Below are 26,024 nucleotides of genomic sequence, written 5' to 3'. Positions count from 1 at the left end.
TCTAGTTATCATTTTTTTATATTAATCGCTCTTATCGTATTATTTGCGACACGACAGATTACTGCATAAATAATTGTGCAAAATAAGATTGAGTACGCGGGTATTAAAATATATTTTAAGAATATGTTAAACTAAAAAACAAATAATACCTAGGAGTGAATAGTTATTTTCAACAATTTAACAAGTTGCAGTGGCGTAATGTATCATAAATAGACAAAAGAGGTTTAACGAAAAATGTATAACTTAAATATATTATTTTCCAATCCACACATGAGTCAGGGTATCATGAAATCAAATCATTTGTGCAACAGATTATGATTTTTTTTTAACTTATTTAACAAATCCATTAAGTAGATCTAAATGAAATTAGAATAGATTAGATTTTTGATATTGAACAGGTCGATAGCGTATCTACGGTAGCTGGTTGATAGCAATCTATCTTGATAAACGACCGCACGACCGTATAAAACGTAAATCTAACCTTTCCGGCATTTTACTAGCTCATACAAGAACGTTTGCAATGAAGTTGTGGTTTATACTGTCGTTATTTATAAGCGGTGAGACACTATTCTATTGTTCATTTATAATAAAACTAACTGTCGCCGCGGCTCCGTCCGCGCGGAATTAAAAGAAACTTAATAAGTAGCCTATGTGTTCTTCCAGGCTGTGTATGTGTGCATAGCATACTATGTTATGTTCTATGTTCTGCTGTGCTATATTCTACATCAGTGCCGAATTTCATCAAGATCTGTTGAGCCGTTCCGGAGATACCTTCAAACCAACATCCATCCATCTAAACATTCGCATTTATAATGTTAGTTTATAGTTTAATATTAGTAAGAAGTAAGATATACTTCAAAAAGAAAATTTTAATTCAAGAAATTGGCAGTAAATAAATATTATTATCAAAGCATCATCTTTTAAGTTTTGAATAGCTCAGATGTAAAAAAAACACAATTGTAATAATTTATGTAATAAATAATCGTAATAAATTATTGTTTTAGGTTACGTCGCTTTGCCGTCGCCAGTGTATAATGAAGCACCTTATCAACGTTATTTAAACTTTCCCGACGCGGAAGGTATACTTCAAACAATTGATTTAGAAGTACAACCAGATTTTCAGCTGCTAAATGAAATTGAAAATGATTCCGCGAACAACCTCTATTCATTATTCACGCGGTATGGAACTTACAATATTCCAGTAACGGTGGAATAGCGAAAATGTACTTTATGCATATAAAGTCCGCGCACACTGTTTTGAGTGCACAGTTTTAACTTTGAGAAAAATAACACATACAGATGCAATTTTAAAAGATTCGCTCATTATTTATGCATACGAAGTTCATCAGTTCTTACTCGTATATTCTTGGCTTGCTTATATTTTTCAATCTCCCAGGTATGTAAAATACCTAATTAGTTACACTATTTTCCATTTTAGTGCAAACCCCACAAGCCCTCAAACGTTGGTCATGGACGATGCAGAATCAATAACTGCATCAAACTTCAATCCCGAACGTCCGACGGTCGTCATCGTTCACGGATGGGTCAGCAATCAAAATACTGGAATCAACACTGTTTTAAGAGACGGTATTTATATTTTAAATATTTTTTATATTCAACAATGTAAGGCCGAAAAAATTGTTCCTTGAGAACAATACGAAAATTAATTTTATCGTTAAATTACGTCATTTTTGTTTTTAGCGCATCTCGAAAAAGCGGATTGCAACGTGATCGTATTAGACTGGGAGAAACTCGCCAGTTCTGATTATGTCACAGCTTCGTTCGGCGTGCCCGCAGTGGGACAAGGCTTAGGGAGATTTTTGGCATTTTTGAACTCCGTCACGGAGGCACCTTATTCGTCTATGCATCTGGTTGGCTTCAATCTCGGTGCCCACATCGTAGGTAACGCTGGAAAGGAACTAGGTGGACAGATCGCTCGGATCACAGGTTAGTCTATTTTATTATGTTACTCTATTTGAAACCATTACTTAATTAAATATGAGATCAACTTAATTATGATAAGAAACAAAAATACATCAATATTTTCACCTCAGCATCAAATTCTGACTTTTAGTATAGATGTACAAAGCTTCAATAATTGGTATACACCCTTGGTTTCAAAAATGTCTATGCACGTCTTATGCTTCGGAACATGAATACACATGTTATTGTCGGATATTCACGTATTTTTGAAAGCGACTTACACAAATTGCTAAGCTTTGTAAATGGATACATATTCACGTAACTGACTGTACTGATGATCAATAACATTAGGCAATTCGCTACTAGTTTGATTCTATATCTTGAAAAACATTTGACCAAACTGATGTTAACGGAAATTACTTTGTTTAATATTTCAGGCTTAGATCCTTCGGGCCCACTTTGGACTGGTAATCAGAATCGTTTGAATGCTTCCGACGCTGTTTATGTAGAGGTTATCCATACTGATGGACCTTCTGGTGTTAACCCTACCTATGGATTAGGTATCGGTATCCCGATCGGTACTGCCGACTTCTTCCCTAATGGTGGTTATTCCCAACCTGGTTGTTTGACCAGTATTTGTGACCACAATCGATCGTGGGAACTGTACCGTGCTAGCGTAACCTACAACCATCTAATTGGACGCAAATGCGTCAATATGGTGCAAATGTTAATGAACATATGCCGAGGAACTAGTTTCCACATGGGTAATGACAACTTGACAAAGTCTGAGTAAGTAGATCCTATTCATTTAAATATTTTTGAACATAAAACTTATTTAAAATGATATGAAATCTAAATTAAATTTTCTTTACAGATCTGGAATATTCCGCCTGGACACAGGATGGAGATATCCGTATTAAATTTACCACTAAACCAGTCTCACTAACATAAAGAAATTAATCAAACGATTTTCGTGTTTTTTATTTTGCTTCATTTCCAACAAAATTTTGCGAAGTTGACCTTAAAAATGATCAAGTAGAGCAAAAAAAAAAAAATTATAAATATGACATCTAGTACTGGTTATTAAAAACCATGATATGATACCAAGCGTCGAATGGTTTGATCCTCTGGGGTATCTTTGAATCAGGTGTACTGTGTTCATATCAAAGTTCTTTTGAGGTATTAAGCGTGCTCCCAAGCGATCTTAGAGCTTGGCTGACTTCCAGCGTGGAAACATAATGAAATATCGACATCAATGATCCCGTACGGCCTTTTAACATTAGTTTCTCTTAGACATGTAATGTACCTTTGTACATCTATGAATGTGACTTTGTACGTCAATCGCAGTGTAAGCATAATACCTACTCCAGTTGTACAATAGACAAGTATTGTTATAGTCTCAGAATTGCGTTTACACCGTTCGTGAAGATAATCTAATGAATAGGTATAACTCTTTTCTAATATCTCAGCGGCTCAAGGTAATCGGCGCGTTATGCAGTGCCGTCCCCCGCATCCCACTACACCCCACTATACCTAAAATTGTTTTCTGCATATCGAAGTGCGTTTTTACGCGAAGTTAAGCCGCCAAGATCTCTGAAAACATTTATACGTAGTTAAACCTACAATAAAAGATAATTCAAGAATATGCAAAAAATATTAAGCCTTTATTTATCAGTCGTAGTTATAATATGCAATTAGAATGGATGTTTTCTGCCGGTACTGAGACGATAGAGGCCAGATCTGAAATAAAAAAAGAAATTACTTGATAAACGTTGTTTTCGATGTCGTGAAAAACGATTGTTCCACGGGGTATTACTTCGTAGAGACATTTGAGATTAAACACAGATGAGTGGCAAGACAATCCATGTGTAACTACGAAATGTTTTCTAAATAGTTACGATACTTACCCAGATTTCGTTAAAATATCGTTGCCCATATTCAATTTTGAACCAGTGCATGAATTAGAGTTGACTTGATCCATGTTGGAGCATCGCTGACCGACTAGATGGTTGTAGGTGACAGTTGCAGCGAACAGTTCCCAAGAACGATTGTGATCACAAATACCAGTCCCACATCCTGGTTGTGATTTTCCACCGTTGGGGAAGAAATCGGCATTACCACATGCAGCTCCGATACCCAGTCCTGCGGTACCTCCATCTGTGTGTATACCCTCGACATAAACAGCGTCACTAGCTCTTAGGCGGTTTGAGTTGTTACTCCACAAAGGTCCAGCTGGGTCCAATCCTAAAAGTAAGCAGGTATGTATAATATTTTTTGATAGCACAAAATATTTTATGGTTCGGAACACATTTATTAAAACACATATGTACATTTTTCAAATACTAATCATTTGAACTAGTCAATTGATATCGTTGTTATTGTTACTTGCATCAATTTCACATAACAGAATAGAAGGATATGCGTCCTACGTACCAGTAACACGAGCTGCTCTTCCTCCAATTTCCCTGCCAGCGTTTCCGACAACATGTCCTCCTAAACTGAATCCAATTAAGTGCATGGTGTTATAAGGTGCTCCTGTCTCACGGTTGAGGAAAGCCAGGAACTGTCCCAGCCCACGGCCCACTGCAGGCACTCCCTTCACTGCGGTAGCGTAGTCTGAAGTTGCTAGTTTTCTCCACTCCATGATGATTACGTTAACGTCACTTTTTGCTAAGTAAGCTATAAAATAACAATGAAAATATTTTTCAATCACAGAAATGTCACAGTTTTCAACTAGAAGTGAGTAAAAATGGGAAATAAGTTATGAAAGGTATATATTAACTTACCATCACGAATTACATCATTTAAGCTAGATTTTTGGTTGCTCAGCCAACCGTGGACGACGACAACGGTGGGTAACCGTCCATTGAAGTTAGATGACGTAACTGAATTGGCATTGTTAATAACTAATGTTTGCGCGTTTTTGGGATTCCGTCTGTGAACATTAAATAATAACCAAAAATAGTTAAATAATAAAAAAGATAGTTACCAGGAATTCATAGAAGGAAAGAAAAGGAGCGTTTTACTTTCTCGGCTAGTTTAGCAAGGTAAGCCAATATTGATTTTGTTATGAACATGGATTGTACATACCTGGTATAAAGAAGATAACGGTTGTTATCTGGGTTTCTGTTAATCTCTTCTAGAAGTCCCCAGTCGGGTTCAGCTTCTAGATCCACTGTGTGCATTACACCGTCTCCATCGGGGAATTCAATGAATCGAGGATACGACTTTTCCTCTTGTAGCATTGGCACTGCTGCCACGTAGGCTGAAAAATTTAGATTGCTTATAATATTCCGTCCACCGACATCACAACGAGAATAAATTAATTTCTCCATCACGCTACATTATTTTGTTAATCTGAAGTTTTCTTCTCTAATTGTTACTAGCGATCGTCCGGGACTACCGAAAAAAAATAAAAAAGTTGGCTACAATATAACCCGCGCACATCAGCTACCTTCCAGTGATAGTGCCGTCAAACAGACAGACAAACATTTTAAAACATTGGTTTTTCGTTATAAGTAAAGCGTCACGTTCACAAAATGTGACTTTTTTATTTCGATATTACAAACAGACACAACAATTTTATCGTATACTAATACAATTTAGGCATAAAATAGCAAGTAGACGACATTTGCTTCCGACATTTGACTAACATTACAATCACGACCCCACAGAAGACAGGCGTAAAGTGGAAGTAATTCCGCGTTTCGTCTGATGAGTGTGGTGCCGGAGGCCTAATTTTAGTCCTCTTTCCCTTCTTAACCCTTTTCTTTAAGGAAAGGATGGGAAGCGGAGGTGGATTTGATGGAGGAGGAGATGCATAGGAAGGTTAAATATTCTTTTTATGTGTGTCTTCTCCTTCGTCGATTGAGGGTAGGCAACGCATCTGCAATTGCAAATGTCTATGGGCAGCGGTCGCTTCGCCATTTCGGCGTATTCATGTGGCCGCTTGATCGTTTGCCACCTTGTAACATAAAAAAAATCACACAAATATTTGACTACATACCAGTAAAACTAAGAGCGATCAGAAATATCAACCTCATGATTATAAAATTCACCGTTGTCTACATAAATTCTGCAATGGTTCTCTTTATATAAAATGACGACATGAGATTAAATCTAATCTCAGGACTATCTGTTTTGCAAAATATTAATTCGTCTTAATAACTGATATTATATGTTGTTCTACCACTTAGCTTGTACAGTCAGCTGCATAAATATAGTTGCAGTCAAGATATCCAAATATATAGTAACACGTAAAGTGATATAAGTACAACCAAAGTCGTCAAATTAATTGAAGCATCCACTCTGCGCAAAAATATCGGAGCGTACACATCGTCAAATATATGAGTACATTCAAAGTGCCCATAATTATAGTAACAGACATAGCGTCAGTAGTATCTAAGCATCCAAAGTATGCAAAAATATAGTAACATTAGACGAAATTGAACTCTATCTCTATTTCTTTGAGATACACTTTGAAATATACTACTTCTGTTAAACTAATTTGACATTTTATATCAAAACATTTTTCTGCTATTTACTACAAGTTTACGTCCCGCATGACAGATACTAGATAGATAAGCAATATCAAATTTTAGTTTGTCACCATATATGCCAGTTTGGCCTTACGGCTTAACTGTTCGCTGTAATACGCAGTTTTGGCAATTCGAATCCCAATCTTTATTTTTTTTTTACATTTTTTAAGGTTTTTTATATAAATATATCGCAACAATTATTGGGTACTATTTGACATCTTTAAAAATTAAGTAACCACAATATTCCTTGTCCCTTTTTTAACCGTCCGAGACATTATTAGCATGTTTTTTTATTGTTCACGTTTGTAATTGTAAGTTTCGTCATTTAATTCCGCGCGGAGTAAGTCACAGGCGACATCTAATACGTGTAATAAATCTATGCTTGGAAAATTCTAGTGCAACCGGACTGAAGATACCTAACAGTAAGAGAAAAATATTTTGATACAAATTGTCAATTAATTTAACAGAAGTTGTATACTTTCAAAGTGTATCTCAAAGAAATAGAGATAGAGTTCAATTTCGTCTAATGTTACTATATTTTTGCATACTTTGGATGCTTAGATACTATTGAGGCTATGTCTGTCACTATAGTAATGGGCACTTTGAATGTACTCATATATTTGACGATGTGTACACTCCGATATTTTTGCGCAGAGTGGATGCTTCAATTAATTTGACGACTTTGGTTGTACTTATATAATTGATCACTTTAGATGTTACTATATATTTGGATATCTTGACTGCCATTACATTTATGCAGCTGACTGTACATAAGATATACTAAATTATTTTACGAATATCTTATTTACCACTAATTGAGTAATGCAATGATAAAGCGTAACGTATATACTTTTAATAGATAATATAAGTACATACCTAAAAACACGATTTGACCTTTGAAATTCAGTCTTTTCCTCTTTCATCGCAGAATATTTTCTTTCACTTTTTAAGGATGGTCTACTTTCGTCTGATGAGTGTCTGTTCCGGATACCTAATTTTAATCCTCTTTCATTTCCCACCCTTTTCTTATAAGTTAATGATGGGAAAAGGAAATGGATTTAATGGAGTAGGGGATGCATGCATAGAAAGGGGAAAAATATTCCCTTTCTGTGCGTCTCCTCTTCCGTCGATTAAAGGTGGGCAACGCAAGCAGTTTTGGATGTCAATGGGCAGCGATCGCTTCGCTATTTCGGTTTTTAAACTTAAACCTATTTTTAAACTTAGTTCATTTACTGAATCAAGTGCTACAGGCCGCGTTCTTAATTTCATTTCTTGTCCGCATCTGCTATTTTTGGACGGTCTAACAGTGGTAAATCCCGCAACAGTAATATTTGCTGGGTGCACGAATGGGCCGGGTCGACCGGAGCAAGACCACACAGTAGACAGGCGTGAAGTGGAAGCAATTCCGAGTTTCTTCTGATGAGTGTGGTACCGGAGGCCTAATTTTAGCCCTCTTTCTCATCCCACCATTTTCTTATTAGGAAAGGATGGGAAGGGGAAGCGGATTTGGCGGAAGAAGGGACGCATAGGAAGGGGAAATATCCTCTTTAAGTACGTCCTCTTTTCCATTGATTAATAGTAACCAACGCATTTACATTAGGGGAGCAACGGTCGCCTCGCTATTTCGGCGAATTAAGGCGGGCGGGCGTTTGCTCGTTTGCCACCTTTTGGTATAAAAAAAAAAAAACAGGTAACGTGGGTATTTTAGTCCGGTCAATTATGGCCTCCTGATTTTGAACAGTGAGATTGTCTGTCTGTTTGACAGTGTGATTGTGAAATTTTGAAAATGATATTAAGGCTTTGATAACATAATACAGTAACTATTGGGTATGAGTGTCTCAAGAGAGTTCTCGAGTTAGTTTATACTTGAAGGGGTATAAGCGCACTCAGTACTCGCTCTTGTGGTTGCAGTGCAAACAACTTGCATCAGTCTCTTTTATAATCGTTAACATAATATTTTGCTGTAAAATTGACTTTTGCTGAGCAGTTATATTAATATTAAATTAAAACTGATTTTTATATCATTAAATAAATCCATGATGACATTTCCGTTACTTTTTTGAAATTGTGAAATCATTTCGTTAATTTATATATGTATATATATAACACATTTATCTGGGTTGTTGCGTTTCCTGTGTTGTTGAATTCCTAAATGTCTTCCAGATCCGTTGAGCAATTACGGAGTAATGTATCTAAATCTTCGCATTTAAAACTTTAGTAGGATGAGCATACATTGTTCAGTATTTTGTAAATTCTTATGACAAGAGCATACGAAAAGATCACAATAATGACACCAGCATTTATAGCATAATTATTATTTTTATTTTGATTCAACTAGTATGGATGATTTCTGCCTGTGTTCACACGATATAGTCCGGATCTGGAAATAAATACGGTATTTAGAAATACACTTTCATATTAAAATATTAGCTTCATGATATTATAGGTTATTAGTTAGGATTTATTAAAGTCTTTTAACTTATGATTTACACGACAATAGTTAAATGGCGGGATAGGCCGTTAGATAGGCAGACAGTCCGTTTTTATACCACTAGGCCCATCAAATATGCTTTGCTTTTCAATCTCTTTAAATTAAAATTAGCATGTTTTAAAGGTCTATGATTCTCGGATACTTAACATCAGGCGAGTAGCTTGATTGCTCACTACTATATATCACAATAAAAACTTACCCAGATTTGTTTATAATATCATTTCCCATATTCAATCTTGAACCAGTGCACGAATTAGAGTCGACTTGGTTCATGTTGTTGCATCGCTGACCGACTAGATGATTGTATGTGACCGTCGCAGCAAATAATTCCCAAGAACGATTGTGGTCACAGATACCAGTTACACATCCTGGCTGTGATTTTCCTCCGTTAGGGAAGAAGTCGGCATTACCACATGCACTTCCGATACCCAGTCCTGCGGTACCTCCGTCAGTATGTATACCCTCAACATAAACACCGTCGCTGGCTCTAAGACGGTCGTTATTGTTGTTCCACAGTGGACCAGCGGGATCCAGACCTGAAGCATGAACAAGGAAACATAAAGAGAACTAATTTAAAATGAAACTGGTACAAATAGATAAGGTCTTTTATGGATAGATAGAGACAGAATCATGTTGCGTTATTGTTATTGTAACAAAGAAAAAATACTTGATTACGGTTATTTCATCGTGACTTGTCAATTTATATCTTTAAAGCAGATCAGATTAGACAAGTAAAGGATTAGAACGATATGCATCTGCTTACCGGTAATACGGGCAGCTCTGCCTCCGATTTCTCTTCCAGCATTTCCAACGAGATGCCCTCCCAAACTGAATCCAATCAAGTGCATCGTGTTGAAGGGAGCACCAACTGCACGATTGAGGAATGCCAGGAACTGTCCGAGACCGCGACCCACTGCTGGCACTCCTCTTACAGCGGTAACGTAGTCAGAAAGCGCCAGTCTTCTCCATTCCATGACGATTATATTAACATCGCTCTTAGCCAAATAAGCTGTGAACATAATATATTTATAATTGGTTAGACAAAACAGCAAACAAAGGTGTGGTACCTACTTGGCTTGTGTCACTCATGAGATCTAAAATTCTAGCCTTAGTTCAACTCAAACTTTGTAATTTGTGGACATATAATATCTTCTTTGGTTTAGATTTTTGACTATAAAATAAAAAAGGTTCTAAAAAGATGCAAGTTGTAAGTTTGTTATAAAAAGAAATACTATTACGAGTACGTTTTAGATTATTTGTTTGTCTTACCGTCTCTAATTACATCATTCAAGCTTGACTTCTGGTTGCTCAGCCAGCCGTGGACGATGACTACAGTGGGGACACGTGCATTGAAGTTCGATGAAGTAACAGAATTGGCATTATTAATTACCAATACTTGTGCGTTTTTGGGGTTTCGTCTGAAATAGAACAATGTATCACTATACTGAATACAAACTATCTAAAAGAAGTTTTCTCGTCTATTTTAATAAGCTAAGTATTTTGTAACATTATTTGATTTTGAGTTGTAAGAACAAGATAATTAAGTTAAACACAACGCTTTAACAAGGGTTTGAAGTGTTTACGCAAACAAACAGCCGGTAGTTATACCAAATTATTGTGTTATTAGGTGAAAACCAAAAAAATACTGATATACAAATAAGAATATTTTTTATTAAGGTCCAGTCATAGTTCAAAGTAAAATGGATAAAACTTTTTCATTTTTAAAACAAAACATTCTCGTAATCCTAACTAATAAAATTAGTAAGGGCTCATAATAGCATAAAGTTGAAAGCATTTTCGTAAAGTGATCAAAATGAAATGCCATATGTAATACTAATTGAAGGACACAATGATATCAACTCTACAAGTATTTAATGTGAAAGATAACGATAGTTTTTTACAATAATCTTTGTTGTAATTTGTCATAAGTCAAAGTTATTTGGTGATATGATAAGAATTATCTAATAATTACGAGCAGCGATACCAGATATGAATGAGTTTGCAGAAGCGGAAAAGAATTACGTTTTGAAATACCAACATATACTAGAATTGATTGTTGTACGTACTAAATGTATAGTAAAACCCACTACGCACGCTTAGTTTTAACTATAAAACCGAACTTGTACAGTTAAAACCGACGTATAAAGGCTAAACTGGGAACAGTTTAACTTTTTTTATATCGTAAGGTGGCAGACGAGCAAGCGGCTACCTGAATAAGCCGAAATAGCGAAGTAACCGCTGCAAATAGACCGATGTTGCATATCATTAATTGATGGACGTGCACTCTTCCATAAAATCCACTTTCCCTTCCTATTCTTTCCTTAAACGAGATAAGAATAGGGTGGAAAGGGAAAGGGTGTTAAAATTAGGTTGGCACGCACACACATCAGATAAAACGCGGAATCGCTTCTAATTCACGCCCGTCTTCTGTATGATCGTGGTATTTCACCAGTCGACCCAGCCATTTCGTGCAACAGGTGTCGTTGTTGCTGGCGTATTGTTGATCTTACGGATTATTAAAAATAAATAATATAATATGGTGTGCTGTCCTTCTAGATGAGGTGAGCTTGTATTCAATTTTTAACAATGCCACCTGCAGGTCAAGAACTATTGCAAGTGTTGAACTGGTCCGAGATTAGAAGGGACTGCGAAAGGTAACCGTTGTTTTTGGACGCTAAGGTTTCTAAAACCAAAATCCCTATATAGAACACTCTTATTATCTTTGGTTTCAGAAACCAGTTTAGTTATCTTTTTTAGTATATTGTGTATTTTAGTTTTACTTCTTACCTGGTGTAAAGAAGATATCGGTTGTTGGCAGGATTTCTATTAATCTCTTCTAAAAGTTCCATGTCTGGTTCAGCTTCCAGATCTATTGTATGCATTACACCGTCACCATCGGGGAATTCAATGAACCGAGGATAAGCCTTTTCCTCTTTTGAAATCGGTACAGCTGCTGCGATAGCTGGAACATTTTTAATTGCGAATTTGACATAATTATCTGTGTGCTTTTTTACGTTTGTTCCTTAAAGAACTTATGTAAAATAGAAATACAAATTTTAATTTGAATTTTACAAAATACCCACACTTTGTTGTGATTTAATTTCGTTACAAAATCTCTGAACTCCAAGCGAACAAGTCAACATCAGTTGCAAGACAATAACAATATACTGCTTGAATAAAGTGAGAAAATCATACAATATTAAATAATGAGATTAAATTAAGCACTCATCTTTCAACGCGTATTTTATCGATTTATTTATATTGGTTTAAATCAGAAGTGAAGTAAATATTTATATTGGTTTAATCATTATAATGGGATTGTGGACATTATATGACAAAAATGAAATCAAAAGACAAATAACAATTTTAGGATTACGTACCAGCAAAGCTAAGAGCCAATAACAATATCAACCTCATGTTGACGAAACCCACTATTAGTCTGCGTTGTTTTCTAGAAGTTTTCTTTTTATATTAAGAAAAACATGAGATTTAATCTTATCTAAAATTTATTATCATTGATAATCCATACATTAATTTTATTTAGCTTGACTTAAGAGATTTACATAATTACAAATTTTAGATTTATGTCTTATCTACAAATAACTATAAATTTATGAAATATTAAATAGAATGGTATTATATTATATATCGCTATTACTTTGTCAAAATCGCGTTCGTGTTCACAATTATTATCCACTTATCTATACTCAAAACAAAATAAGGGCCACTAGTTTAAGTACACTTTAGTAAACTGAAAGTAACTGATTAGTAGCATTATATTGATATTTCGAACTCTTTGGTGTTTGATCTCTTATATGCTGGTATTCGGGTTCCTAATTTGAAAAGTATTGGCCATCATTTTAAGAAAAACGAAGTGGATGTTATTCTCATGTTTTTCATCGATTGTCTTCTGGTTTCGGTTATTTTAGGAAAAAAGTTTTACTTCTTTAATTTTAATCATCTCCCGTTAACTATACCACCAGTACGAACCCACATTGATACAATTACGGTAACCATAGCCATAGCTATGATTCAAGAATGACGTTCTCAGTGTTACGTGGGTTTGCTCTTTGCTCGCTTCCAAGAGACTGGCAGTGTTGCCAGAAGACCCGGTTCAGGTAGCGTTTGTGTAACAACGGCGCACGAGGATCGGTACGTCCAACTAAGTGCTCGTCGTGATCTTACAGTAACAGCCCGTAAATTAATCAGAGCGGTTTTCGGTCCTGCATCCACGAAGTTTCCGTGGTCCCGACGTAATGGTTTGGGGTTGAATTAGTATACACGGTAAAACCGACCTCACCAATTTAAATGCGGGTACCGTAACTGCAGAACGTTACATCGAGGGCGTCGTCAGGTCTCAAGTGATACCATTTGCTCAGCGAGAGGGGCCTGAATTCATCCTGATGCAAGACAATGCCCGTGCACACACAGCTCGATCAACCCAAACTGTCCTAGAAGGGTCTCATATTGAGGTATTACCATGGCCAGCTAACAGTCCGGATTTAAATGCGATCGACCAATTGTGGGACTAATTGAAACGAAGAGTTAGAGAGAATTAGCAAGGGGTCTACAACCAACAGCAACTGATTGACGCTTTAAAACGTTAATGAGATTCCAGAAGAAAACGTGAAGAATTTGATCCAGAGTATGCACATTAGGCTTAAGAATTATATTTCTAAGAGAATAGGACATACTCTTTACTCGAAAGTCGAAACAAAAGTGGCAAGAACAGTATTTTGTCTTTTTCCGGTGATTTAATTTGTTCGTGTTTTTCATTCAAAATGGCTAATTTGGTTGTGAACATAAAAAAAACAATTCATGATTATTATTTTAAACAATTGTTAGCCTATATTATTGTTTTGTAGTTACATAAGTTAAACAATGTAATGACTTTATTGTTTTTGAATTTTGAGTAGTATATGTAAATAAAAATCAATGTTTTTGTCACATAAAGTATTACTGTTATGACCTAAGTTTAACAAATACTTTTTGGTTGATATTTTAAGGTAGCAACCGAGCAAGCGGCCACCGTAGCGACTGCTGTCATAGATATCTGCAATCGCTGATACGTGGCCTACCTTTGATCGACAAACGAAGTGACGCACAGGAAAAGAACATTTCCACTTCTAATGTATTCCCTTGTACTTCGTCAAAAAACTTCCCTTTCTATTCTTTCCTTATAAGAAAAGAGGGGGAAGGGAAAGAGGACTTATATTAGGGCTCTGGCACACACACTCTTCAGACACTTGTCTTCTGTGTGGTCATGGTATTTCACCAGTCGAGCTTGGCCGGCTGTTGTTGTTGGCTCTACCACTGTCAAAATTACTAATAATAAAAGTCCAAAAAGATATGTGATGATGATGATTATGTGTATTTCGAGCATTTACCAACATTACCTTAGCAAATCATAAAATAAACTTCAAATACGGGGTAAATGTTGACAAATAGCCGATTATAATAATTTTTAAGAACAAAATAGTTCTTATAAATGAAATAAATTAAGAATATTTAATTCTATTTAAAAAAATTATATACATTTCATGATTTCAAAAACATACCGTCATTTATTTGAATTATATAAATCTTGACATATACCAAGATCGTAATAACTTTTTTGTTCTACAATAACTAATTAGTGAATCTTAGGATTTAGGATACGTGTTTAGTTATTAACATTTTTTTATTTTATGCTTTCTCAAACCACTCAACAGATTTTGATAAAATTTTGTTAGAGACACCAGAGAAAGTTTGTAGCAGTATTATATTTTATATTACACATACAGTATTAAATATTGTGAGAACTATCCCTAATATTATACCAAGAAGCGAAATTTGGTAGGATCAATGGAAAATATTAATTAAAACTACAAAGATTGTGAATATTCCAGCATTTATTTTGTAATTACATCAAATTTATTCATTGAAACCTTAGAAAGGATGACTTCTGCCTGTGTTCACGCGATACAATCCGGATCTGAAAAAAAAAATGTTTTAAAATATGACTCATCCTGCTAACCTACTGCTGCTAAGTTTACGAATTATTTTCCACATAGTTAATGCACTTACCCGGATTTAGTTAAAATGTCGTTGCCCATGTTCAATCTAGAGCCAGTACAAGTATTCAAAGAAACTTGTAATGTGCTGGAGCATTGCCGACCGACAAGGTGATTGTTGGTGACAGTCGCAGCGAACAGTTCACAAGCACGATTGTGATTGCACAAACTAGTTACACAGCCCGGTTGTGAGTTGCCACCATTAGGGAAGAAGTCGGCATTAGCAACAGCTGATCCAATACCCAGACCTGCGGTTCCACCGTCAGTATGTATAGCTTCGACATAAACACCGTCACTGGGTCTCAGACGGTTTGAGTTGGTATTCCATAGTGGTCCAGCAGGGTCCAATCCTGATTTTTGAAACAGAGCAAATATTAAGATAGATAACAGAACATAACACCAAATTTTAGCATGAAATTGCAAAGACTTTTATTCCTAGTTGGATAGAGGTAGAAACATAATTGATTCTGTTTCAACAAAGCATAGTTACAAATTGAGATATAGATAGAGTAAATCTTTAATGGATTTTGTGTGCCATAATGTGTTATTTAATATACACACCAGTAACACGAGCTGCTCTTCCTCCAATTTCTCTGCCAGCGTTTCCAACAACATGAGCACCCAAACTGAATCCAACTAAGTGCATTGTGTTGAATGGTGCGCCTGTCACCCGGTTGAGGAAAGTCAGGAACTGTCCTAGCCCGCGGCCCACCGCAGGCACTCCCCTTACCGCGGTAGCATAATCAGAAGATGCTAGTCGCCTCCAATCCATGACAATCACATTAACATCGCTCTTCTTCAAGCATGCTGTAAATTAAATAAAACATTTGGATGTGCGCTTGGCGCGTTCTCATGACAGTATTGTAAGGATCTTTAGTGAATCGGTAATCTTTGTAAATAGAACGGTACGACAGACCTCAAGGTACCATCGTCATCATCTGGATGGCTAGCATTCCACAACGGTGCGATTCTCGTGAGCGCCACATACAACTGCGTTGTGGAATTGTCTGTCGTATGCGGTATTTCCAAACCAGTACGACTTAGGGTCCTTCAAAGATTGTATATCTATCTAAAAAGTCGGTAACGCATCTGCAGTTCCTATGGTGTTGCAGATATACATGTGCGTCGATGACCTCATCGGTGTACCTGACGCTCTTTAACCCCATGTTCTCTTGTAAAACATTGATAAATATTTACATGTGGTATATATTTACTTACCGTCTCTTATTACCGTATTCGTACTAGTTAATTGATTGCTTAGCCAACCGTGAACGACAACAATGGTGGGGAGGCGTGCGTTGAAGTTCGATGACGTAACAGAGTTGGCATCGTTAATAACTAATGTCTGTGAAACTCTGGAGTTGCGTCTGTAAAATGCAACAATAAATGTATTACTTACCATTGAATCGATTGACATGTTTTTTTTTTATAAAAACGTAGTCTGATTATAATTGTTAAGTTTGATTATGACATTGTTTACATGCCTAGTATAAAGAAGATAACGGTTATTGGCAGGATTTCTGTTAATCTCTTCCAGAAGTTCCATGTCTGGTTCTGCTTCCAGATCCACCGTGTGCATTACACCGTCTCCATCGGGGAATTCAATGAACCGAGGATATGTCTTTTCCTCATTTGAAATAGGTACAGCTGCTGCTAAAGCTGAAATGTGAATTTTGGTTATGTCATGTCAGTGTGATCTTTGATTCATTAGTCCATCATGACTGTGTTTAATTTTGTAATTTTTGCTTTAGTAGTCCAAGGAACGTTTTTCGTAAGGAAGGTAAGGAAGATTCAAACGGATTACCAATTTTAAGGTTAAAATTTTCATCGCTTGGTGAATAGTGGGTATGGTGATGCTATTACATGATTTTTTTCATATGAAATGATGTTTGAAACAATTATTTGAGTACTTACCAGCAAAACCAAGCAAAAACAGCAATAACTTCATAATGACAAAACACAATTAATGTGCTATATTTTTGCTGGAAAATTCCTTTTATATATTTAGAAAAAACGGATTAAATCTTATCTTGAAATTGCTATCGTTCAATTTAAAACATTAATAATATTTTGTGTAGATAATGCTCATATTTGCTTGTAATTATGATATGTATTATATTTTCTTTTTTTTTTATTAGAGAAGGGGGCAAACTAGCAGCGGGAACACCAAGGTGTTCATCGACGCCCATGGACATCTGCAATACCAGAGGAATCGCAGATGCGTTGCAGGCCTTTGAGATGGTGATACGCTCGCTTCTTGATTCTGATTTACAGAAGGTAAATGTACCAATAAATGACAAGTTGGAAAACTGATACTTTGTTTATAACTTTTAATCTAATGCTGGTAGAAACTTTTGTTAAAGCAAAAAATTTATCCCGCCTTTTTGGTAAAAAAAATCACATTATTTTTTTGCTCTATTTATTTATTAATTGATAACGTTTTCAGTCAGTGTACCAATAGTTGACAAGGTGATAATTCTTGTTTTTGCGAATTTAATATACGATTACAAGAAAATTTAATATTTATGAAATTTAAAGTCACGTTTTTTTTTATATAAATGAGAATATTATTTAAAATATATCTCTTTTGTTTAATTGCAGGTTTCCAGTATTCAGTTTCAAAATCAGAGTTAGCATCGAATAATATCCTCAATGCCCTGCTCGTAGGTCTGACTGTATTAGTATACAAGTATAGTAATCTACCAGCAACATAATAAATAACATGAGATATTATTGATTTTAATATTTGATACGAAAAACAGATAACTCTCCTAATATTTTATGTGTAAATGGCATTAACAAAATTATTGCATATTTATTATAAGGAACCAAAATCAAAATTATCAATTATGGCTCGCTATCAATTATTGGTACATTTACCTCAAATAAATGTTATCTGACAAAAACAATATACTTACTGTAATCCTATTTTGGTTTGATTGTTTACACCCATTGTAGGTATTATAAAAAAAAACAGATATCTATTGTACCAAGATGTTAATTTTTAAGCAATATTAAGCACTTAATCTCTTAAAGAAATTTAAATTTAAATTTTTTAATAAAGATTAACAGCTCACTATACGTCCCCACTTATGGGGCTCGGAGCCTACCCCAAGTTAGGAGTGACTTGGTCATAGTCAACCACGCTGGCCTAGTGCGGGTTGGTTGACTACGTAGTAGGTTTTTTTTTTGTGGTTTGCCGTCTCTTCTCTTCTTCTCTACGTAGTAGGTTATAATATTATGACCTTATCATTTAATGTATAAATTCTTAGCTATACAGCGCTATACAGCTATATATCATTTACAGCGGCAATAGATTTTACTACGTTGAAATAAAGATGGCGTTGCGTTCCAAATATTTTTCTTTATTTAATTTATAATATTTGTAAGTGAGAATGATTTATAATACTATTACTAATGATATAATAAAAAAAATAAAAAAAATTTAATAAAACATATGCCGTTAATTTACTAAATTAATCTTGTTCATAGTTTTTTTTTATAATTAAATGAATTGGTGCCTTAAAAAGATTTGTTTTTTGATATATACTACAAATTTAATTTAAAGTATAAATAAATAATAATAAAATAAATAAAGAAGTAAAAAAGAAAAAAGTAATAAAAAATAACCATAAATGCGATGGTTTCATTCACTTTCTGTATATAATGTACGTAAAATTGTAAAATAAGTCCAAGATGTGCTTATAATCTGCAACAGAAAAATAAATTGTGTAATTAATTTTTGAACATGCCATATTTTAGAATTTAAAAAAAAACGTGGGTTCAAACGACCCAAAGTGGGCGCGATAACGCCCCCTTGGGGTAGTTTGAAACCTAGGAGAGGGGGCGAAAGTGGTCCAAAAAATGGGGGGCATTGAAATTAATTAAAGTAATGAAATTGTGGTTTTTAAGTTTTAGGGCTGAATGAAAATTAGTTCAAAAATCAAAGGGGGGCGGTGAAAGAAATAAGTTTGACAATCACTGCTCTAAGCTATCAACTTACAATATCGCACATCAAAGCTTGCTAATAATCTAGCATAGATAAGTTTGCATTGGGACAGATGCATTGTATACTAGAAGATATTATGTATTTATCGAATTGGGTCGGTAATTAATGTCTTCGTCTTCCTTTTTTATAATAAGTTATGCTGTTAGGATAATGTGTAAAAATCATTTATTAAATAAACTAACCTTGGTAAAGCATTTGTATGATATAACAGAGAATTTATACGCCGTTAAATATTTTTCCTTATTGGATCTAAAAAAAAAATCTTTAATAAACTTTAATTATTAAGAAGCAAATTACAAAAAAAAAAATGGTAAAAGCACCAAAGTCAGGTACAGAATAATATCAAGCATTTGAATACCGCCTCCAAACTAAAAAAAATTTGCATTAAGTTAGATAGTAAAAAAAATCCGCAAAGTACATAATTAACATAACACAATAAAGATAAGATATTTGAGGACAAGTGCAAGACTATGGAAAAAATATTCGTTTGCATTTTGATAAAAGTGTATAATTATAAAGAGGAAAGATTTGATTGCTTGTTTGTTTGCATTGAATAGAATCCGATTTTATAGAATTTACTGGAACGATTTAAAATATTCTATCACTGTATGGAAGCTACACTATTCCCGGGTGACAAAGGCTATATGTATTATTAGATTTCTTTTTATTGTAAAAAAAGCAAATAACAAAATGTATATTAAATAGTACCTAACAATTGCCCGAGGCAATGCGCGCCTTCGTCTCATATTTCTATTCTGAGTAAATCTTGGCAATTATATGTTAAAATCTTACAGCTGGCGTATTAATTCTATAAATATAACGAGCCTTATTGATGACGAAGAATTAAGGTCGTGAAATTCGTTTGAAGACACAAATTTATGTCTTTCGCGTTACGTTTCGCTTAAGTTTCAGTGCGCCATCTCGTCTGTGTGTTACAGACTTTACTTATAACTCAAACATATAATAAACATATAAACTATATAATTACGAAAGTATTTACCTTGTTATTATCAATAAAATGGTTTTCTTTGAAGATTTGTCCATACAATGCCAGTTAGAAAAATACGTCATTTCACCAACGCTTGCGCTCTGCATAAAAGTGAAAGCTTATTATTTATATTATTTCGTATTAGTGGTACTAATCACTAATTTTGTGTATTACTTATTAATAGAGATCGTCTACTGATTTAAATTTTACCACATATCATAACCAAAGATTATTTTTTATTTTTTCTAAATTTCGCTTTATCGAGTTCTTCTCCGCATTCATTTTAAAGTTTAAAGAACAATGCTCCACTTCTCGACGATTAAGCAACATAAAGATGTAAATTTGTTAGCAAAACGTTATCATGTTCATGTCTAGCTTGCAGTTCGTTGAGGCGGCAGCGAGGCGGAGGCGAATGGATGCCGCGACGATCGTGAGTCGGGGTGGTGTTGGTAGGGCAAGGACTAGAGCATAAAAGTGTGTAAAATAAAAAAAATAAAGAAGTGTAAAATTTAATGTTTATCTGTTCGCGCAATTTTCTTCAAAAGAACAAAAGTTTACCTTTCTCATCAGAGTTTCAACAAACAAACACATCATATACATTTGTAAAAGCACCGAAATTAGGAATAGAATAACCCCAAGTAATTGTATACCACCTCCAAACTATAAAAAAAAATTGACGTTTCGTTATACAGTAAAAAAATCCGCTAAAATGTACATAACTACCATGATATAATAAAGATAAGATATTTGAGGACATGTGCAAGACGATGGAAAAAATATTCGTGTGCATTCATTAATCCAAGATTAAAATATATGATAATAAAAAGGAAAGTTTTGATTGTACGCATTGAATATACTCTGAAATTACTGGAACTATTTGAAAACTTCTTTCATTGTATAGAAGCTAAACTTTTCTTGGGTAACATAAGCTATATATATTATTAGATTTCTTTTTGATTCCGGTCAGACAAAGTCGCGGGCAACTACTGGTCTATGATAAAAGTAAGGACAAAATAAATAGCACTAACCATATGGCTGACTTACCGTTAAAGTAAAACCCAGAGCGCATATTTCTAAAGAACCAACTAAAACATTAAAAAAATTCGGTGCCGTAAAAATATCTTCTAAATCTTCTGACAACCTAAAAATTTTAAATTACATTCTAAAACTTATATTTGCGAACATAATAAATTGAAAAGTTTTACAAGATTACATACTTGAGTAGATATTGATGTCTTTTCACAGAGTGTCCTAATAGATTCCCGTCTGTTAAATTTTGAAGATCGAACGATAGCAGTTTAAAATGATTGCAGACATGTGACGTTAATATGTAATATAATATATCAACAGCTGTGTAAAATAAAACGCACAGAAAACCTGTAAATTAAAAAAAATTGCAGTAAACACAAAGACGAAATTTCTGTCGAGATTGTTTTATCAACTCCTAGAACGTTCGAAGGCTGTGCTCATAAAATTAACCTACGATATAGTAGGACTGTTTGTTTAAATGGTTTGAATTTCGCAAAGAGTTTCCAGCCTCGGTAGAGGTACATTTGAAAAGTCATTGATAATTTTTTATCCAAATACTATAGGCTTCTCAAGCCGTAGACTCTGATTAAGACTTTTGCCAGAGGTGACTTAGGAGTGAAACTTCACTATTATCACGATAAAAAGGTTGAGACTAAATTGTTCAAAGAGAAGAAATATATATTGTTAAGTATAAGTTATTGATTCTTTCGTATCACACAACTTAAAATTTCAAGTCGAGGTTTGAATCTAAATTTTCGTGGCTTCGGATTTTCTAGGGTAGAGTAATTAATAAAAATATACAAACCAGATGTAATAGAGTACATGTAGACTAATATCCACTCGTACCATAAATCCATCGTAAACGGTAGTAATATCGCATAGGGCAACATAAAATTGACCTCAGAAGTTTTAAAATAATGGTAAATCATGATGAAGATAGTAGAAAAATTATACATCATAATTAGAAGCATATTAAGTATGAAATATGTTTTGATTAAGACATACAAAAACAATAAATCGTCTTTAACAATATTTTTCTTTTCATTATCGTTAATTATATTATCATAGAGATCTTTGAGAGAGATTACTAAATTGTTAATTTTATTTCTTTTAAGTGCGATGCAAACTATTTTCAAAATTGATAAAACACCAACAGAAAGACACGGAGCTAATTGGGTTAATTCGAGCAAATTTTTAGAAGAAACATTAGTCACACAGAAATTAATTTCCCCGATCGCCATTAAAAATACCAAAACCAAAAATATATAGAATCTAATACGAATATTATTTTTTCCGAAAGGTATCCCCAACAGCCAGTAAGAAGTATTAATCTGGATGAAAAATTCTTCGAACTTCGGTATATCCATTTTGAAAGTAATTAATTTTGGGCACAAGATCTTTGATGTAAGGAATATGGGACACTAGGTAAACACCTAATGGTATATATATATACGCTATGGTAAGTAGAGTAGTCTAGGTGTTTACCTAGCGCTCTAGGGTTGTCAAAAATATTCTATTTTTTTAATTTAATTTTTCAATTATTTAAAAATACTTTATATATCAATAAAAGATATGATATCTGTTTAAATAATTAATGTCCATATATTTTATCTCACGAAGTTATAATTTAGATGCCAACATATAGATAAAATATTCAAACATGATTGAATTTAAACAAGTACAAGCTAACATAAGGATAAGATAAGATTGCATAGCTCGTATATCAGTGAAACATTGTGGTATAATTACAAAAACAACAACATATCTTACCCTTGTAACCCAGAGACAGAGACCACGGATCTCCATTTGGAGCGGGCCTGACACACTTCTCTCGCTTCTTCTACATTCATACATCTACGAATGCAAGTTTGTTTTCCGTGCTCTTAATGCCCTTCTTCACTATAGCTAATTATAGTACTTATAGCAAAAGTACAACCAAATGCGAAATTAAATCGTAGTTTATTCTATAGTAGAATAATAAATCCATTGCCTCAAATCACTAGCCTTTATCGCTTCTTCCGTCTTACCTTTTTATTAGTTTTTTACTTCTGATATTTTTTGTGCAACCCTAGTATAATAGTAATGCTGTTTATATTTTAATGTGAGATATATCAGTGCCAATATTCAAGGTGGCAAAAGATGATAGACACGACGAACCATAATTTACTATTCCTTTTGCTGTCCACACGTTCACGGTGTGATATGTCATTTTAACGTATGAAATGTTTGTTATTTACTTTTATTAATTTACTCTATTATTTTATAAAATAAATGGACCTAGATATTTTTTTTTAACTCGGAAATTCAGAATAAATATCCGTTATACTGGCCCTTTCCATTTTTATATTTCGTAGCTATTAGGTTATAATACACGGTGCGTTTATGCACATTATTATTTGTAATTCACTTCTTCTTCTTCTTGAAGTGTCTCTTCGACTAGCGAAGGTTGGCGATCAGTTCTCCATATTTTCTTTTATCTCTTGCGAGGCGAAATAGTTGGGCGGCACTGGTAACCCCTGTCCACTCTCGGATGTTGCGCAACCAGGATTTTTTTCTGCCACCAACACTCCTTTTACCGGGGACTTTTCCCATCAAGATGAGTTGGAGGAGTTCGTATCTGTCGTGCCTGAACACGTGACCGAGGTAAGATACTTTTCTCATCTTGATGGTCTGCAAAAGTTGTAATTCACTAATCCATAGAAATGAATAATAATGAAGTTTTGGAAGAAAATACAAGACGATTATCAAGAATATACAGGTTGTATATAATGACAGTATCACTGAAGTATATGATGATCATATATACATATGTACCTAGCGATAATAGCCTAAAGTTTTGTTCTATTTATAATGTTTTAATTACTTATGCTTGTGTTGGTGTATTATTAGAAGTAATTTTGAAATAATTACCTATAATTAGATATTTTACAGTAATTTTTTATACATATCCTTCACAAGTAGGATTGGTGACTGGTAAAACTTTAAGGTTTATAGAACCTTCTGCGCCGACCCCACGTGAGTGGAATAAGTCGAGGGAGATGATGCTGAAATTCATAGATACTTCATTCATTAGTTCAAAATGAATTCCGATAACCTGATAAAGGATAATAAGTAGCTATATATAACATGGCTACAGAGCGTAATATTTTCGTTTGTTTGTGATGTGAAATCGCGCAGCTGTTGAAAGCCATTCGTCACAAATAATGTACACGAAGAAAGAAAGCAACACCTGTTCTTTGTGCATCCGTGATGATTTTTAATATAAATTACAGCGTAAGTATACATAACGAAATTTTTATTTATCACAAAACTATGCTGCATAGTATAAACTTTAAATTCTAAATATACAAATATGTACTTTAAAAAGAGTTTCATTTTTAAGGATCCATTTCCCGAGTACCACTGCTACTATATAGGAGCTTTTTCTATTTAATATATACGATCGTTTAGTTTATTTTTATTCAACACCGTACCCCGAAATGTTACAGTCGGGGTTATTGATTTGTTAAATAAAATTAATTATAAGTACAACTGTATATGAATCGTATCCTTGATATTATTTCGCGGACTATTTCGTGTAAAAATTAGTCACCTTATAAAACGCACCTTTTGACATTAAAAAAAAACATTTGGTAAGGCAAATCTTGTTCGGAATTTGTATTTTAATCTGTTGTAAAATATTAATTTACTAGCTCAGTTATAGTATAGGATTCAGTTATAAAATGTAGTTAGATTTCTTTTCAAAACATTTGTAAGAATAATATTATTTCTAGCATTTGGATATGCCTGGTAAAATTTCTCAAGAAAATACCGACTACAAAACTTGTAATGTGTATATGTAAGAATAGAAAAATACTGGGAGTCGTATTGGCTGAATCAGTTTTTATTAGGTATTTCCCCGAAATAATTATGTTGAAGAGCTGATAAAGTATTGAATTTCCTTTACATTTATGACCGGCTAAATTGGGAATGCACAAACTACAACTTTTAACTAATTTATATTTACATTTTTTTTTGTTACTTAAAAGTTTTTTGGGTATAAATCAAAGTTTTTAGATTTCAAAATAATTAAAATCTTTAAATCGTAGTTTTTCTAGTTAAGTAGAAATATTTGCATTATTAGGTGATATTTCCGTTAAAAAATACAAATCAATTGATATCTTATTCTAAAAAATCGTTAAGTTCTTTTAGATACAGGAGTGCACAAATTAACGGACAAATGTTCCATGAATGAACCTTCTGTATCAGGGAAATATAACTAAGGCATAATCTCTATTCATGTCTCTGTCCCAAACCAGAACTTATTTCTTCGCGAAAAGGGAAAAGGGAAAAAAGAGTGCGAGAAGTTTAATTAAACAAGTTCGGCAAGAATCGGGTGCGAGACTTTTGTAAACGGATAATCGAAATCTTTGAATCCACCTGTTAATGGATTCCTTGCCGAACGAGGTTAGAACTGACAGCTCTCAAGCAAATATAGAGCGGTGTGCTGCTGACATTTTCAATCATTCTTTAAAAGTTAGGAGAGATTGTAAGCGGTTTCCATATTTTAAATGTGAATATCTCACAAAATAAAATATTATGTAACTATAATTCATTTTAGTCGTATTATTTCAATGATAAGTACAAGTTCGTAATCTAGAGGGGTAGGTAAAGTTTACAGATTACACTTTGTCGGTATCCTGGTACATCTTTCTAACCTCTTTAACACACCTCTACAAAATGGTCTTCCCGCTTAGTCCATTTCAAAAACCTGTATAAAACATCGTAAAAATATTATCAAATTCGTAAAAAATATAACTTAGGTTACATTCTTACAAAGATTCTGCCACTCATCGTATCCAGCAACAAGATTTCTCATAAGTTCAAAAATAATCTAACTCGGAACTGTATTTAGTAAAATGAAAAATATTTTCGGGGTAATTGAGGAAAATCTTATAAAAAAGCAATTCTTGTACTTCGTCTATCTCGGAAAGCGTTCTAACAATTTGGAGGA

General features: G+C 34.0%; 5 protein-coding genes across 7 annotated transcripts; 1 reads left to right on the top strand and 4 right to left on the bottom strand.

Annotated features, from left to right (window-relative positions):
- The first annotated feature begins 502 nt into the window (after nucleotides 1-502).
- On the top strand, nucleotides 503-2,875 carry LOC106712512 (pancreatic lipase-related protein 2). Its single transcript, XM_045682903.1, has 6 exons — nucleotides 503-557; nucleotides 1,005-1,179; nucleotides 1,439-1,587; nucleotides 1,702-1,947; nucleotides 2,361-2,712; nucleotides 2,798-2,875. Exons 1-6 carry the CDS (start codon nucleotides 521-523, stop codon nucleotides 2,841-2,843), a joined length of 1,005 nt encoding a protein of 334 aa, XP_045538859.1. The 5' UTR covers nucleotides 503-520; the 3' UTR covers nucleotides 2,844-2,875.
- Nucleotides 2,876-3,584: 709 nt separating this feature from the next.
- LOC106712505 (pancreatic lipase-related protein 2) lies at nucleotides 3,585-7,428 on the bottom strand. Of its 3 annotated transcripts, none has more exons than XM_045682888.1 (6): nucleotides 7,338-7,428; nucleotides 5,014-5,188; nucleotides 4,710-4,858; nucleotides 4,357-4,602; nucleotides 3,831-4,167; nucleotides 3,585-3,663 (listed from the first exon to the last, which is right to left on the bottom strand). In XM_045682888.1, exons 2-6 carry the CDS (start codon nucleotides 5,166-5,168, stop codon nucleotides 3,618-3,620), a joined length of 933 nt encoding a protein of 310 aa, XP_045538844.1. In that variant the 5' UTR covers nucleotides 5,169-5,188; nucleotides 7,338-7,428; the 3' UTR covers nucleotides 3,585-3,617. The 3 variants fall into 3 exon arrangements, with proteins under 3 accessions (XP_045538844.1, XP_014360587.2, XP_045538842.1); XM_014505101.2 differs by lacking the exon at nucleotides 7,338-7,428 and adding an exon at nucleotides 5,930-6,090; XM_045682886.1 differs by lacking the exon at nucleotides 7,338-7,428 and having other exon boundaries at nucleotides 5,014-5,313.
- A 1,332-nt stretch (nucleotides 7,429-8,760) lies between these two features.
- LOC106712500 (pancreatic lipase-related protein 2) lies at nucleotides 8,761-12,390 on the bottom strand. The gene is made up of 6 exons (XM_045682875.1): nucleotides 12,333-12,390; nucleotides 11,740-11,914; nucleotides 10,222-10,370; nucleotides 9,716-9,961; nucleotides 9,152-9,488; nucleotides 8,761-8,841 (listed from the first exon to the last, which is right to left on the bottom strand). Exons 1-6 carry the CDS (start codon nucleotides 12,367-12,369, stop codon nucleotides 8,796-8,798), a joined length of 990 nt encoding a protein of 329 aa, XP_045538831.1. The 5' UTR covers nucleotides 12,370-12,390; the 3' UTR covers nucleotides 8,761-8,795.
- A 2,435-nt stretch (nucleotides 12,391-14,825) lies between these two features.
- LOC106712504 (pancreatic lipase-related protein 2) lies at nucleotides 14,826-16,995 on the bottom strand. The gene is made up of 6 exons (XM_014505100.2): nucleotides 16,920-16,995; nucleotides 16,490-16,664; nucleotides 16,224-16,372; nucleotides 15,567-15,812; nucleotides 15,019-15,355; nucleotides 14,826-14,926 (listed from the first exon to the last, which is right to left on the bottom strand). The coding sequence occupies exons 1-6, from the start codon at nucleotides 16,951-16,953 to the stop codon at nucleotides 14,881-14,883; spliced, it is 987 nt and encodes a 328-aa protein (XP_014360586.2). The 5' UTR covers nucleotides 16,954-16,995; the 3' UTR covers nucleotides 14,826-14,880.
- Nucleotides 16,996-18,651: 1,656 nt separating this feature from the next.
- On the bottom strand, nucleotides 18,652-22,407 carry LOC106712501 (odorant receptor 4-like). Its single transcript, XM_045682764.1, has 7 exons — nucleotides 21,837-22,407; nucleotides 21,220-21,379; nucleotides 21,047-21,143; nucleotides 20,561-20,662; nucleotides 20,015-20,103; nucleotides 19,197-19,263; nucleotides 18,652-18,714 (listed from the first exon to the last, which is right to left on the bottom strand). Exons 1-7 carry the CDS (start codon nucleotides 22,396-22,398, stop codon nucleotides 18,652-18,654), a joined length of 1,140 nt encoding a protein of 379 aa, XP_045538720.1. The 5' UTR covers nucleotides 22,399-22,407.
- Between the last annotated feature and the right edge of the window lie 3,617 nt (nucleotides 22,408-26,024).

The sequence above is a fragment of the Papilio machaon genome, chromosome 20 (genome assembly GCF_912999745.1).
Source record: "Papilio machaon chromosome 20, ilPapMach1.1, whole genome shotgun sequence".
In the NCBI taxonomy this organism is placed as follows: Eukaryota; Metazoa; Arthropoda; class Insecta; order Lepidoptera; family Papilionidae; genus Papilio; species Papilio machaon.
The sequence above is the reverse complement of the archived record's forward strand: the minus strand, read 5'-3'. Positions and strand labels throughout refer to the sequence as shown.